Source organism: Belonocnema kinseyi, chromosome 5, assembly GCF_010883055.1.
Source record: "Belonocnema kinseyi isolate 2016_QV_RU_SX_M_011 chromosome 5, B_treatae_v1, whole genome shotgun sequence".
In the NCBI taxonomy this organism is placed as follows: Eukaryota; Metazoa; Arthropoda; class Insecta; order Hymenoptera; family Cynipidae; genus Belonocnema; species Belonocnema kinseyi.
Genome location: NC_046661.1, coordinates 51,657,072 through 51,671,091, shown reverse-complemented (window position 1 = coordinate 51,671,091; position 14,020 = coordinate 51,657,072). Strand labels below are relative to the sequence as shown.

Genomic DNA, 14,020 nt, shown 5'->3' with positions numbered 1-14,020 from the left:
CATCCATTTCTGAGTTACTTTCAAATTTTCAAGTCTTTATCTCTATTAGAAGTGCATGACAAATCAGTTACTAAATTTGACCCGTACAGACAACAAAGCGAGTTAATAAAAACGTGGCAAAATAAAAAGACGTGAGATGCCGAGGGACGCCCGGCACAAGTGACAACTGCATATGATGTAAATTGAAGTGTGTTTCGTTGTAAACTTATTATGTGTTAGATTTAAAGTAAGCGAAATTTAGTCTTTAACCGGTTGGAAAAGGAAAACAGAGAGTACATAAGGCTGCAATCCTAAGGCTCTAAATTTTCTTCTACAGATGTAAAATTTATAACTTGATCCTTCGTAGTCTGCTAATACGGACAAAACTCACGCTCCAACGATAAAAGTTACTGCCTTATTTGTGTCAAACCATTTCCGAATTTTCCTACCACCGTATGTAACAGCCATGAGTCATGAGCAATAAACTTTTACAATTTACTATGAACAAAGTGGATTTTCTTTGAACTCTTTCAACGTGCCAAGTTTTTTAGGGATTTAAGAGGAGTATCTACAAAATTAAACCATACTAATAACTTTCATTTCCAACTTACCCCCACCCTCTCCGCAGCGCCCCAATATGATCTATAAATCAAAGAACTACATTTTTACGTATTATTGTTACTTTTTTAGCAATTTCCCTCTTCTTTATCAAACAAATAATTACTAATGGATCATTTGAATATTTAAAATGACTTTTTAAAGAATTATTTATTCCCAAAAAATGTAAAAAAAATAATCGTGTTTTCTGATTGAAATGTAATTGTTTGTCATTGTTTAGGGTAGAATTTTTTTCTAAAAGCATTATGTAATTATTTAAATAATTATTTTTGGTTTATTTTCAAAATTTCTAAAGATTGAGCTAGAGATATCAACTTTCTTTTTAAATTATTATCAACTACAATTATGTTTCTGACTGTATAGTGTATAGGAAGAATACATTTATCCCTTTTTAATTGTTTAAACAAATATAATTTGTTTAAATAATTGCTTTTCCAAAAATGCTTTTAAAATCGTAATTAATTGTATGTCTTCTATTTTATTTCATTTTTTTAGTTACCAAAAAATAACTGCTAGAACAAATAAAAATTGTTCAAACAAATAGAAATTTGTTTAACATTAGAAGAAATGTATAAAAATTATGTAATTATTCAACAAAAAGTAGCATAGGATACTAATTTGAAAAAAGTGGACAACTCTGGTTTAATGTTCATAAATTTTGAAAATAAATAATAATTAATTGTTTAAATAATTGCATAATGCTTTTAAAAGAATTCACTACTCCGAACAATGAGAAAATATTGCATTTCAGTCAGAAAATACCATTATTTTTTACATTTTTGGGGAATAAATAATTGTATAAATAAATAGCAATAGCAATGAGAACTTTCTTTGGGAGTGAAAAACACTCCCCTAAAGTCTTATAAAAAATTCCTTCGGTCTCTCTATAGGGATAATTCCGTTATCATATTTTGTACCCTCCCTGATTGACTTTGAAGTTTAAAAAAAAACGGAAAAAAGTCTACTTTTTCGCTATTTTTTAGTCACGGTAAATTTCTCGACTATTTGACCCTATAATGTGTGATATACAGAAATGGGAATATATTTGCAATATGATGCAACAATAAGATATAAGGAACGTTAACATTAAAATAATTTTCGGTATATAAATTATCAGAAAAAATAGTTCGTAGAAGTGAGTTTGCACCTACATAACAAAAAATGAATTTAATTAGTTATTTAATTTTAATTAAATAATTAATTATTAATAATCATTTAAATTAATATTGATTATTAATTATTAGTAGTAGTAGTATTTATTATACTCTCTCCCTTTTACGGGTTTGAGAGTCTTCAAAAAAAAGCCATTACATAGTTTCTCACATTCTGATTAAATTAAACCTAATTTACCCTACTTCTGTACCTTTATGTACCTTTTCTTTTCCTCTAACATTTGTTACCAAATGCAAGCTCTCCCTTATCTCACATTAACATTCAGAAATTCCCCACAACTTCATGTCTCTAAAGATCCTATCCCTTTCTACCTTTTCCCTTTATCTTTTCTAGCACTTAGCAGAAACCTTACTCTCCTTCTCCTCCTAATCCATCGAAATACATTTTCCTTCCTTACCCTAATTTCATTTTTTCTATGACGTACAGACATCCTCACTTACATTTAAAAACACTCCCTTTCTTCACATATTCTTTCACATAATCTTTTAGACTTCTTCCCCACTCTCTTCTTCTCCTCTCTCTCTCTCTCTCTCTTCGTCCTAGTGATCTATCTCCTCCAGCCGAACCACCTCCACTCTGCCCTTCCTCTCGTTCCATTTCCAGATGGTCTCTCCTACTTTGGCTTTCATGTATTTGATTCTTACATCAACTCCTGCATGCTCCAGCCTTCCCTTTTCTCTCCGCAGCCACTCTTCCACCAGTTCCTCTCTCTCCGTCCGGTCTTCGTCTATCCACAACCCTGTATTCTTTAATTTCGCCCTTCCTTCCAGTATCTCTGATTTACTCTCTATAGATTTTAGTTTGAGCAGCAGACCACCGTCTATCTTCCACGTCTGCTTCACTTTCGCCACCCTCTGTGTGTGCCGCTAAGCTCCCCACTACACTTACTACCTCACAGTCGTCACCACTGACCCCCAGTACCTTCAGATTTCTCCTTCTTGCTGCACTTTCCTCTTTCTCCACCGCCCACTCTTCCTTCGTCAGAGCTCTTGGAGGATTCCTCCACGTGCTCTTATACTCCTCCATCTGACAGCTCACATCTCTCATTTCTGCTTCCATTCCCTCAGTGGATAGCTCTCCTTCTTTCCTCGTCTCCGCTGCATTCTCCTTCCCCAATAGCCGATCAACTTTCCTATTGAGCTCCTGTACGCTTATTTGCAGTTTTGCCACTTCCTTCATTAATTTCTCCCTTTCTCTCTTGCTCTCCATGTTCGCTTGCTCCCTCTCTTTCTCCCATTCCACTTTTATCTTTTCCCACCACACCTCCATTTTCTTTTTTCTTTTCTCCGCGTCGCCACTCATCGTTCTGCTCAGCTGTTGCTCACAAGCTTTAACTCCCCTTCCACTTTATCTCTCTTCCCGCCCGCTGTGACTGCTCTCTCACTCACTCTGCTTCCCACTGCTGCAGTCAAGCTACCGTTTCGTCTCAGCTGACGCTCTCTCTCCTCGACTACCATCAACGTCTTTTCTCCTTGTTCTTCCAGTTCGAACCCTAACCTCAAAACTCGCACGTGCCTATTTTTCACTTTCTCCTTACACATTCTCCACAGTACCCTTCACCTCACCTTCTCTTCCACCTTATTACAGTCACTTCGTCTCCTTTTTCCTCAATTCACCAGGTCACTCCTACTCACCTTACCGTTTTTTATCCGCCACAAAAGCTCCACCGATCTCATACACGTTTGCTCAACTCCACACCCGAACCGGAAGTCCAAGATTATTAATTATTAATTCATAATACGTAATTATTAAATAATGATTATTTATGAATTAATTAATTTTTGGCTGTGCAGATACAAATCCACTTGCTTCGAACTCTATTTTCTGGATAATTTATAAACCGCAAATTAATGTTATTGTCAAATCAAGAGCAATAGATCACTTTCAAACATTTTATTGTAATTCAAAGTCAATAAAAATTATTTTAATGGCAAGAATTATTATGTATTATCGTTGCAATATATTGCAACTCTAAGAAAAAATCGTAAGTCTAAATTTTTTCAGTTTTTCAAACTTCAAAGTCATTTAGGAAGGGTAAAAAATATTTTAACGGAATTATCGCTTTATATGTATGTATCAACTTGCTTTGAACTATTTTTATTGATAATCTAAATCTCAAACAAAAATTTTTCTCTTCAAATTTGAAGAAGTGCTTTGTTTTTTTGAGATTTTTAGCTATATCTACGATGCGGAGACAGAAGGAATTTTTTTTAAATGAAACTTTAGGGGAGTGTTTTTGACTTTCAAAAGAAAGTTTTCATTGCTATTAGAACTTCGAAAAAACAACTGTTTGTTTTTTCGATATGCCCTATTGAACATAAAAGCTATGTTTTTTATTAATTCTTCTGATCTTCTGACTAGGTTGCATATTTTTGTCTGAGGTCTTCAGTATTATTAATTTTATTTATTAGCTACAATTTTAGTTTTAACAACAAATCATTTTCAAACTCTAATAACTAAGAAAACAGATAATATTAGCAAAGCAAATAGAAATGTAAAATTCGAACTGATGCGTTCAAAGTGCACCTCAAAATTAAATTTTATTCATATAAAAATACATATTTTCATGACTTTTTCTTTCTTAGAATTATTAATCATACATATTCTTATTATTTAATAATTTTTTCTCTTTATTTGTAAGCAGAATTAAGTTTTTAATTATTTTTGCTTTTTTATAATGCAATTCAATTCAAAAGCCAAACCAACTGATTCGGCTGTCACCTGTTGCATTAGTTGCATAGACATTTCCCCTCCGGATCGTAAGAGAACTACTACTACATACACATACACGGTCGATGCAGAAGGCTGCTAATACTAAATATGAATCATAAGTGAAATGCAGCCAATAAACGCACTATGCACCATTCTGCGCAGTAGGTCAACCCGCTACAATTGGGATCATCTAGGCAAATAATCGCTATTTCGTTTAGATTACAAGAATGGTACATAATCAATTAAAAATATTATTCCTGAGACCAGAGCGTCTTTCCGCTTTCATGAAACGTTGGAAAGGGGTAGGGATTTGACCAACATAATTTCTGTGACCAGTACCAGGCATGCATTCTTGACCCCCACGAGACATCGGAAAGGGATAGGATTCGACTAAAATTAGTACTGAGACCAGTCACCGGGTTGTCTTGCTGCTTTCACGAGACATTGAAAAGGGGCAGGGATTAGACCAACATCATTTCTGTGACCAGTCACAGGAGTTTCCTTTCCGCCCCACAAGACGTTGGAAAGATGTAGAGGGCCATTCACAAATTACGTGATACATTTTTTAGGACCTTGTGACCTCCGTTTTATATACCATGTCAGTCCTCCGTTTATCCGATATGGGCGTTCGTCTTTCCCTCCACGGCTACCTGCGTTACATTCCCCTTCCACTGCACAACGAAACTACCCCTTACTGGATTCGTAGTTGCTACAGGCCCTTGATATTATGTCAACCATAAAGATTATCTTTTTGTACATAATTTCTTGCAGGTATGGTGTTTTACAATTGAAAGTAGACTGACGTCGAGTTGCAACGCAGTCAGGAAAACATAGCGGGTGGTGCCTTCCCCCTCCATGCTACTACCTTATACGCTTGTCGTCGTTGAAGAGCGGAAGGTGGGAGGAAAATTGTCGCTAGTTGACTAAACTAGTTTCAGATTTTGGATCCCTTAGACGTAGTTAAATGTTTTGTTGAAGATATTATGCGTATCAAACCAGAAGATGAACGAGTTAATAAATTTTGTGATTATATTTGCAAAACTTACATAGCAAGTAATTCGAATTTCCCTCCTGAAGTTTGGGCTAAATTTTCTCATACAACTACGCGCAGAACAAGGGGTTGTGAAGCGTATCATTCAAAATTAAACGCTGAATTTTACACTCCTAATCTGAACATTTTCAATTTAATTAAGATTTTTAAAGAAATGCAGATCGAAGTCTACATCAAAATGAGGAGTGTAGCAACAATGAGAAAATAAATCACCGAAAAAGAATAATTTCTTATCGATGCAATTTTGACATTCAAAGTCGGATTCATAAATTAGTTTGAGTTCATTCGCCAGGTTTCACACAAGTTTTTACCAGTTCGTTTATAAATTAATATTTTAGCAAGTTTCAGTAGAAAGTTGAGTTTAGTTTAAAGTGAAATAAATAGCTAAAATGTATTAGAGGGAACTATGTAGCTAATTTCAATATTTATTTCGCTTTATTGAGATAATATTTCATTATTATTATGTATGAACTCTAGCTGAGAAAGTAATTAGATTATTTTATTTATATTCTAGTATTATATTGTTAAAAATACATATTTCCCATTAATTTTTAAACACGCCTGCACTCAAAGATTTTTTTTTACATTTTGCTGCCAGTCCTAAGCCTAGATAAAGAGTGAAGGAAAATTCATGGGAATTGTGAGTTGATCGTTCTACGGCTAACGACGAGAAGCGGAGAAGGTAGTAGTATGGAGGGGGAAGGCAGCACCCGCTGTGATTTCTGACCGCGCCGCAACTCGACAACAGCCTTGAAAATACTATTCTTTTTAAAAAAATCTTTTAACGAAGAACAACTAATGAAAAAACAATAAAAATATATTGGGGAAATTTTGTAACAAAATTTATATACAATTTTTTTTAAGTTTTCAGAAAACACTGCAGTCGAAAAACTCTTTTAAAGTTATTTTTTAGCGACGTATATTAAATGCAATTTTTTTATTGGAGCCCTTAAGCTAAATAATTAATTCAACATTCTTCAAAAACGTTTCTTTTCCTTATATCGACAAAGAATTGATGCAAATTTTGTTCACAGTGGTAAGAATACAGATTGTCGAGAAGCATTGTATTTTAAAAAATTGTCTTCTATTTCTTATATACTAATTTTCCTTTAACAAAGTTTTATATTTCTTTAAATTTTTAAATATTAATTTTTCAAAATGTTTATAATTACAATTTTTGAAATTGAAATATACTGAGTTTTCTTTTACCGTTTAAAATTATTTCTGTGGAAGTAAAACATTTCCAAAATCACACTGTAGTAAAAAATAAATTGGTCAAACAAAAATTGTAGTTATATAATTATATAATTCTGCTTTTAAGTTTAAACATTGGAGCTAAATAATTCATGAAACTTTTTTAAAAAATTGTTAACAAATTTTACTACGACATTGCAATTGTTTTTTCATCAATGTTGTATTTCGTTAAAAGACACTGTTTTAAGAATACTGCATGCTTTATTAATAGTTATTAATAAAATTAAATAAAATTTAAATTTAAAGTTAAAGAATGTATCAAATTTAAAAGCTGAGATATTAACCAAAAAATAACATTTCTACTTGTAAAACGGCGTACCTAGAAAATATTATGTACTTTTCACAGATAGATTAAAACTCACTGATGAGGGCCACCATTGTGGGCCGAAGCGTGTGAAACAACTTAATTGATATCAATTCACCTGACCCTAAAGCTAACAATGTACATCAAGAATTTCTACAAATTAATAACTTCTTGAAACACTTACGTTTTTTAACTTTATTTAATTATTATCTCACTATAATTTAAAAGTGGACCAAAAGTGAAATTTTTGAGAAAAAATTGCAACATATGAGAATCATTGTAAGAGAGTATTTTTATAAATGATAATAATAACTTGTTGAAACACTTACTTTTGTGAACTTGAATCAATTATTAATCCACCATAACATAAAAAGTGGAAAATTGTATTTACTGTTTTTATTTATTTATTATTTATAATTGTATTGTGTGTGTATAATTGACCAAAAGTAAAAAATTGTATAATTTTCCGTCCATAAATGTTCATATACTATATTTATACTTTATTAGATTGGAATTAATCTAATTCTCTATATTTAAATGATTTTGTTGGACATACTGATATACTTCATATAAAAATAGATATAAGTTGGAAGGCAAAGGGATTATCTAAACAGGGGACGTAGCATCGAGAGCCTGGAGCAACTTGGAATCCAGTGAGGGGTAGTTTCGCTGCACCTTGGAAGGGGAAGGGTACGCAGGTAGCCGTGGAGAAAATGACGACTGTCCATCCGATACACCTTCCTAAAATACTTCCCTGTCCACTCTCACAAGTAAATGAGGTAATGAGTAATTAAGTAATGAGGTGTCTCCCTAATAGAAATTTTTCAGAACCCTAATAAAACTATTCATTTTTGAAACATAAAATGTGAACCATATTAATGAAAACTTTAAGGCTAAAAATATTTCTATAGAAAATCTTCACATAACGAAACCGCAATAAAAATTAGCATTTTGAATCTATTTTCCTCAACGCTAAAACCAAAATTTATCGCAGATTATAGGCGAGCATAAATGGCAAGTAATCTATGATACTCATTGTAAGATGAATTTAATAGCCATTTTCGCAAATGAGTTTCTCAGCACATAGTTTAATTAAATACGAGGGGTGTTCAAAAAGTAGGTTTCCCTAGTCTGCCGTTTTGCCCCAGTGCCATCTAGCGAGCTGGGACCTAACATAGTTTTAGTTTAGGATATACCGATAAGAGCGGAACCGGTCTTAGCTGCAAAAAATTTTTTTTCATCAGTACCGGCTCGGAAACCATGGAGCTACCTGTGAAAAACGTGTCCACTTGTGAGTTGCGTGCAGTTATTCGCTTTTTAACTGCAAAAGGGCTTAATGGCAACGAAATTCACACTGAATTAGTGCATATTTATGGTAACAAATGCATGAGTGTGCAAATAGAGCGTCGGTGGCGTACATATTTTCTCGAGGGACGCGGAGAAGTTCATGATGAGTAGCGTGCAGACAGGCCAAAAACCGCCATTACAGATGACGCAGTCGCAGCAATCGAAAAAATCATTTTGGCGGATAGGCGCTTTACAATTGACAGAATTTTTGACTCAATGCTTCCTGAAATCGATATTTGTCGAACTTCAATCCACACAATCATAACAGATCATCTTGGTTACCGTAAAGTTTGTTCTTTAAAAAACAGGGCACGGATTTTTATAAACAAGGTTTGTCAAAGCTTGAGAACAGATATAAAAAATGTATTCAAGTCCAACGGGACTATGTAGAAAAATAGTTTATAAGTCAAACAATAAATACATATGTTACTTTAACCTAAAAATTGTGTTTTGCTTTTTTTCCCGGAGCAGGGAAACTTACTTTTTGAACACCCCTCGTAGATTTGAAAGGAAAGCAGAAGTGTTCTGTTTGCTTGAAAGTAGACACTTTTAAACTGTTAGTCATGGGGAATGTGTCGAGAAGGATCATTAGAGTGAGCACCAGCAAAACAGACGAACATGTCAATACTCAATATTTAAAAATTAAAATAATCTCAATTTGTATTTTTACACAACACAATGTCATGCAAATGAACTGCTGGCACTTCCATGTGGATCTACGTAACGGAAAAACCGCGTGCTCAACCAATCAATGAGGAAAATTTAAATTTGCGAAATTCAGAAAATGTTCATACAAATGCTAATGTCTCTCGAGAAAACTTTTACACTGAACTAGCCGAATAGCAAATGTAGTATATTGCCGCAGGATTTATTATATAATTAAAAACATTAGAATATAAAATAATACTATACTACATTGAACTAATATTATTGTTATTATTAGACTGAGTACAATATTAAATAAGCATTTTAAAAGTTAATGTTAAAATAGGAATAATATAATAATAAATATGATATTTACAAATTCCATGTCTTACTTTCGTACCTTAATTTTTCCCTGTAAGGAGTACCTCATTTTCTGTTCAGACATGAAATACCCCCCCCCCCCCTTGTCAAATCCTGGCAACGCCACTGCGTGTGGACACAGTGAGCATCAAAACAAGATTAAAATAATTTTGCATATTTACTTCCTTTCAAATAATCGTTTTTAAAATTATCGCTTATGCTAAATATACAAACGCAATTTAGTGTCTCATTTCCTAAATTCCAAACTTTGAAAGCGATATATCATGGCCTTTGGACATGGTGAACACCAAAAAAATGTTAGTAACCGGGGACTGGTTTAGTCACGTGGTCACCAAAGAGCATGCCTTTAAGTTTCACCTTAGACATCTTTTAGGCAATTTGAAAATTGGCGCGCCTAAAGACCCTTGACGGTAGTTTTTGGTCCTGAATGTGCGTCCCGATAGACCCTAGTGGTTTGTACCAAACGTCAATTTTGCCGGATCATTATTTTTACATAAAAACTTCAAGTCAGTGTATCTAAGTTCACAAGGTAATCGACCAGAGCTGCAGAAAAGTGCAAGGTGTGCACTGTGTCCTTCTAAAAAACATAGGAAAACAAAACGCTTGTGTCGATGCTGCTTATGTCCAATATCTGATGAGCATTAGGGTGGCCCAACAAATCACATTTGAGAAATTTTATTTTCGAAAAACAAATATTTTTAGAACTCGCTCAGGCCATTTTTATATATTATGGAGTTTAACATGTAAAATGTTTCCAATTTTTATTTCTACGATTTTGGACTGGAAATTATAAGCAAATTTATTTGATATTTAATATAGTTGTTCACTTATCAATGAATATTGCATTTATCGCAATTTTATATCTCAGAAATATTATGCAAAAGTTTTAGGCATATCAAAAATGGCATATAATGAGAATTTTTGGAGGCTCATTGTGGCCCTCAGATATACTTGTGTAACTTGACATTTTAAAGAGAAATTCTTTAGACTTTCTAGAATAGATTTCTAAAAAAAAAAAAGATTAAAAGTATAATTTAAATTGAATGAAGCTTAAGAAAAGCTTATGAAAAATGACGCATTTAAGTTGAACGCCGGCTGAAGGGACTGCAGGTGGACGGCTGCAAAAAAAGTTGATCCTCGGTCGGTCCGCTCATTGTACACCGTATTTGCTGCCATCCCACGCTGCGGTGACTGACAATGAGTTGAATGGCAGAGTAATAATAAGTTAATAAATCTATAGATGCTCTCTGGGTTAAACCTGTAGCTGGTTTAAGGATTTCTTTACTTTAAATCAGGAAACTTTGAAGCCTCAGAGCGAGTTCTAAAAATATTTTGTTTTGCAAATAAAAAAAATAGGCATACATTTATTTGCCTACGAGAACGATTTGGCCAACAAGCCCGTTAAAATTTCTCAAACGTGATTTTTTGGGCCACCCTAATGAGCATCAAGCTAATATTTGTAACGACTGCGCTGGCACTGAATAATTATAACATAATTTTGACATTATTTATTCATTACAATCATATTTCAATTAAGATTTAAAAATTTTCAAGTATTTTTTGTCAAACATTAGTTTTTTCCACGTTTCTTTTAGAAAGTAATGCTTTTTCATACCTAAAAAAGTACTTTCGTCAACCTGTGAAATAAATACCTTTTATCTGAAATAAGAAAGATAAGCGCCTTTTACTTGCCCGCGGAGCGGCACGTAAAGTGACAGCAAGAAACAAGTGCGTGAGAAAAATTTATTTTAAAACTACGCTAAACTACGAAGTGGATTTTTGATTTATATCGTCGCCACACTCGCATACTCACTAGGTACAATGTAACGCCATTTTATAGAAAAATAACGCTTATTCTGCCTATTTCAGATGAAGTAACGTATGCACCGCGACAGTAAAGTGTTTTAAAAATGTATTGCATAGGTACATAATATACTATTTTGTAAGAAGCACTACAGGAGTATTTTTTTCCTTATTCTACTACTATTCGAGAATACAATCCTAAATTTGTAGCAAAAAATATTTTAAAAATTTTTTTCACATAATTTCATTTGTTTGTTTAAAAAAATTTTTTCCTGCATTTTTTACAAAGTTTTAATATTTCTAACGAGGCATTTGAACGGCAGGGATTGATTTTACAATGTTTGAAGAATATCTGAGAATTTCTTACTAGTTGAGCGGATGAGTAGCCTGACAGTGGTATACCGCGGAAATTTGCACAGGGCGTCACAGACCCACAGTGTGGTCCATGATTGAAAAAATAGGGGTGTGCTCCGAGGGTTAAAAAATATTGCAAACATAATCTTTTTTTAGTTAAAAAGGTGGGTTTTTCAAGTTTTTACCTTGAAAATTGTTTGTTTTTTACAATTCGCATGGCCATATTCGTAAGTGAGTGAAAAATATATCGCTACACACTTTTCAGAATTTTACACTCGAGCGGGGGGGGGGGGCAGCCGGCATCGAGCAATCTTGTCGGCGCCACCAAGGTTGTTCGGTGCCGGGAGGTTTGCCACTGCGTTTGATTAAAGTATTAAATAATATCCTGGCATTTATAATTCTGCAATTTTAAACGATTGAAAATTTAAAAACAAACTATTTTGGAATATTTCGATTCGGACAAATTGAAACTACACAAAATGGGTCTATACCCTACCGAAAAGAATCTTTGAGTATATACTAAAAATTCTTTAGGTCAAAGAAGTTCAGAGAAATTCTCCGCAGGTACTTAGGTAGATATTTTTAAAGGTCCAGGAAGCTCAATTAAATGGTCTGAAGGCTTTAAAATATCCTTTCCGAAATTGAAATGAGAATACGATCATAAATAACAAGCAGAGAGGCTATCTAAATAGAGTAGCCGACACTCAAGAGTACTTTGTTAAGCTTTCGGATTAAAATTTAGATGTAGATTTTTTTAATTACATAGTTAACAGCCTAAACCATAATAATTCGGAATCTACGGCTTTCGATGACTTTAGATATCTAACTTTTTTTTAATGCTTAAAATTGGAAGTAATAGAACATTTCTCGTAAATGGAATGAGATACGCCAAAAAAGACAAAATTTTTGAATTCAACTAGAAAATTGTATATCAGTATATAAGTTATCATCATAAATAAGTATAATGAGAAAATTCATCAATTAAAAAAAAGTGTTATTAATTTGAAGAGAAATTTAAAAAGGGAGAGTGAATTATCCACGACCAACTACTGTAAATAACTCTGCCCGCCCGGTACGTGACGAATACAAAAGGAACATCACTAAAAGGATCTTGAAAAGGACCCAAATCTCTCAAACTATCTCCGAGACGATTTTGTGTCAAATCGACTTTGTTTATAGACTCAAAGGGGCCAGGCTATTTCGCTAAAGAAAACTCAGAGATTTCTTTCGGTAGGGTATCATTTGTTTTCTGCAACATTCTGTGATAAAAAGTATAATGATATCTAATTATTCATCAAATTGTTTACAAATAAACATAACACAACAGAAAATGTTTCATGTTGAACAAATAGAAAAATAAGCAAACCTGTCGTGACCGAAGTAGCAAAACTGATGCATTTTGAGAGCAAAACTGCTCCAAAAATCAGGGTGAATATCCAATTATTCACAATAAAGAACGCAGCAAGAAATAAGCAACATTTCATGGCTTCAGAACCGATTTTCATTGAGTCGTTATGTCGAAAGACGAAAGTCATGACTTGATTTTCTCTCTCATTTTTTACTTCCAAAGTAACTTTATCCCCGTTAACATTTCGAAAACTTCGAGTCTTGGGATTTGTGGTAGACATTAGAACACGGAGAAATGAAAAACTGTTCGCTTTTTGGGTACAAAACAAGTTTTCTGAGTAGATAAAGGCTTAAACACATATCTTTTTGTAAATTTCTAGCTGTATTATATGCGTGATTATACTGGTTTGTACCGCTTGTTTACGCTTATGTTCACCATGTACTCCACGTACCGTACCATGTTTACACGCTCATATAGTTGAATATCATAATCCACGATTGTACATGGTCTAACCACTTGAGGTAGAGTTGGGTCGCGGTAATATTCTCCGTAATTTCATTAGGTAAATCAGGGTGCTTTCATGACTCTGCAAGCAGGCAGCCTGCATGCAGAAAACCCATAAGAGTGAGAGAAATAAAGAATCGTTCATCTCTTTCACTCTTATGGGTTTTCTGCATGCATGCTGCCTGCTTGCAGAGGCATGAAAGCACCCTTACGGTCATTACTAGAGTTTTGAGTCGGTTATATTACTTTGAGAACGGTAACGAGAATATAACCGAGAAATAAATTCGCTGAGAATTTATGAGAATATTAGAATTTATTTTAATTAAGGGCGCAGTCCCATGGAGGTATATTAGTAGAATAGTAGAACCAATCAGTTGATGCTGGAGCTTGTGCAGGCACCCCATTGGTAAAAACTGTTCCACTATTCTACTAATCTATCTCCATGAGACCTGACAGATAATTGCATTTTTTCGTTAACTTTTCCGTTGAAATGTCAACTCTTTTTTTTTAAGTTTGTCTTTTTTATTTTAAAATATACCTGCTTTAG

General features: G+C 33.6%; 1 protein-coding gene across 2 annotated transcripts in view; it reads right to left on the bottom strand.

The window, feature by feature from the left end:
• The window catches only part of LOC117172833, a 62,775-nt gene extending 49,325 nt beyond the window's left edge, over window positions 1-13,450 (bottom strand). For both annotated transcript variants that reach the window (XM_033361079.1, XM_033361078.1), the window contains exon 1: window positions 12,988-13,450. In XM_033361079.1, the coding sequence (XP_033216970.1) occupies window positions 12,988-13,249 (262 nt within the window). In that variant the 5' untranslated portion in view covers window positions 13,250-13,450. The remainder of the gene's footprint in view (window positions 1-12,987) is intronic.
• Window positions 13,451-14,020: the final 570 nt, after the last annotated feature.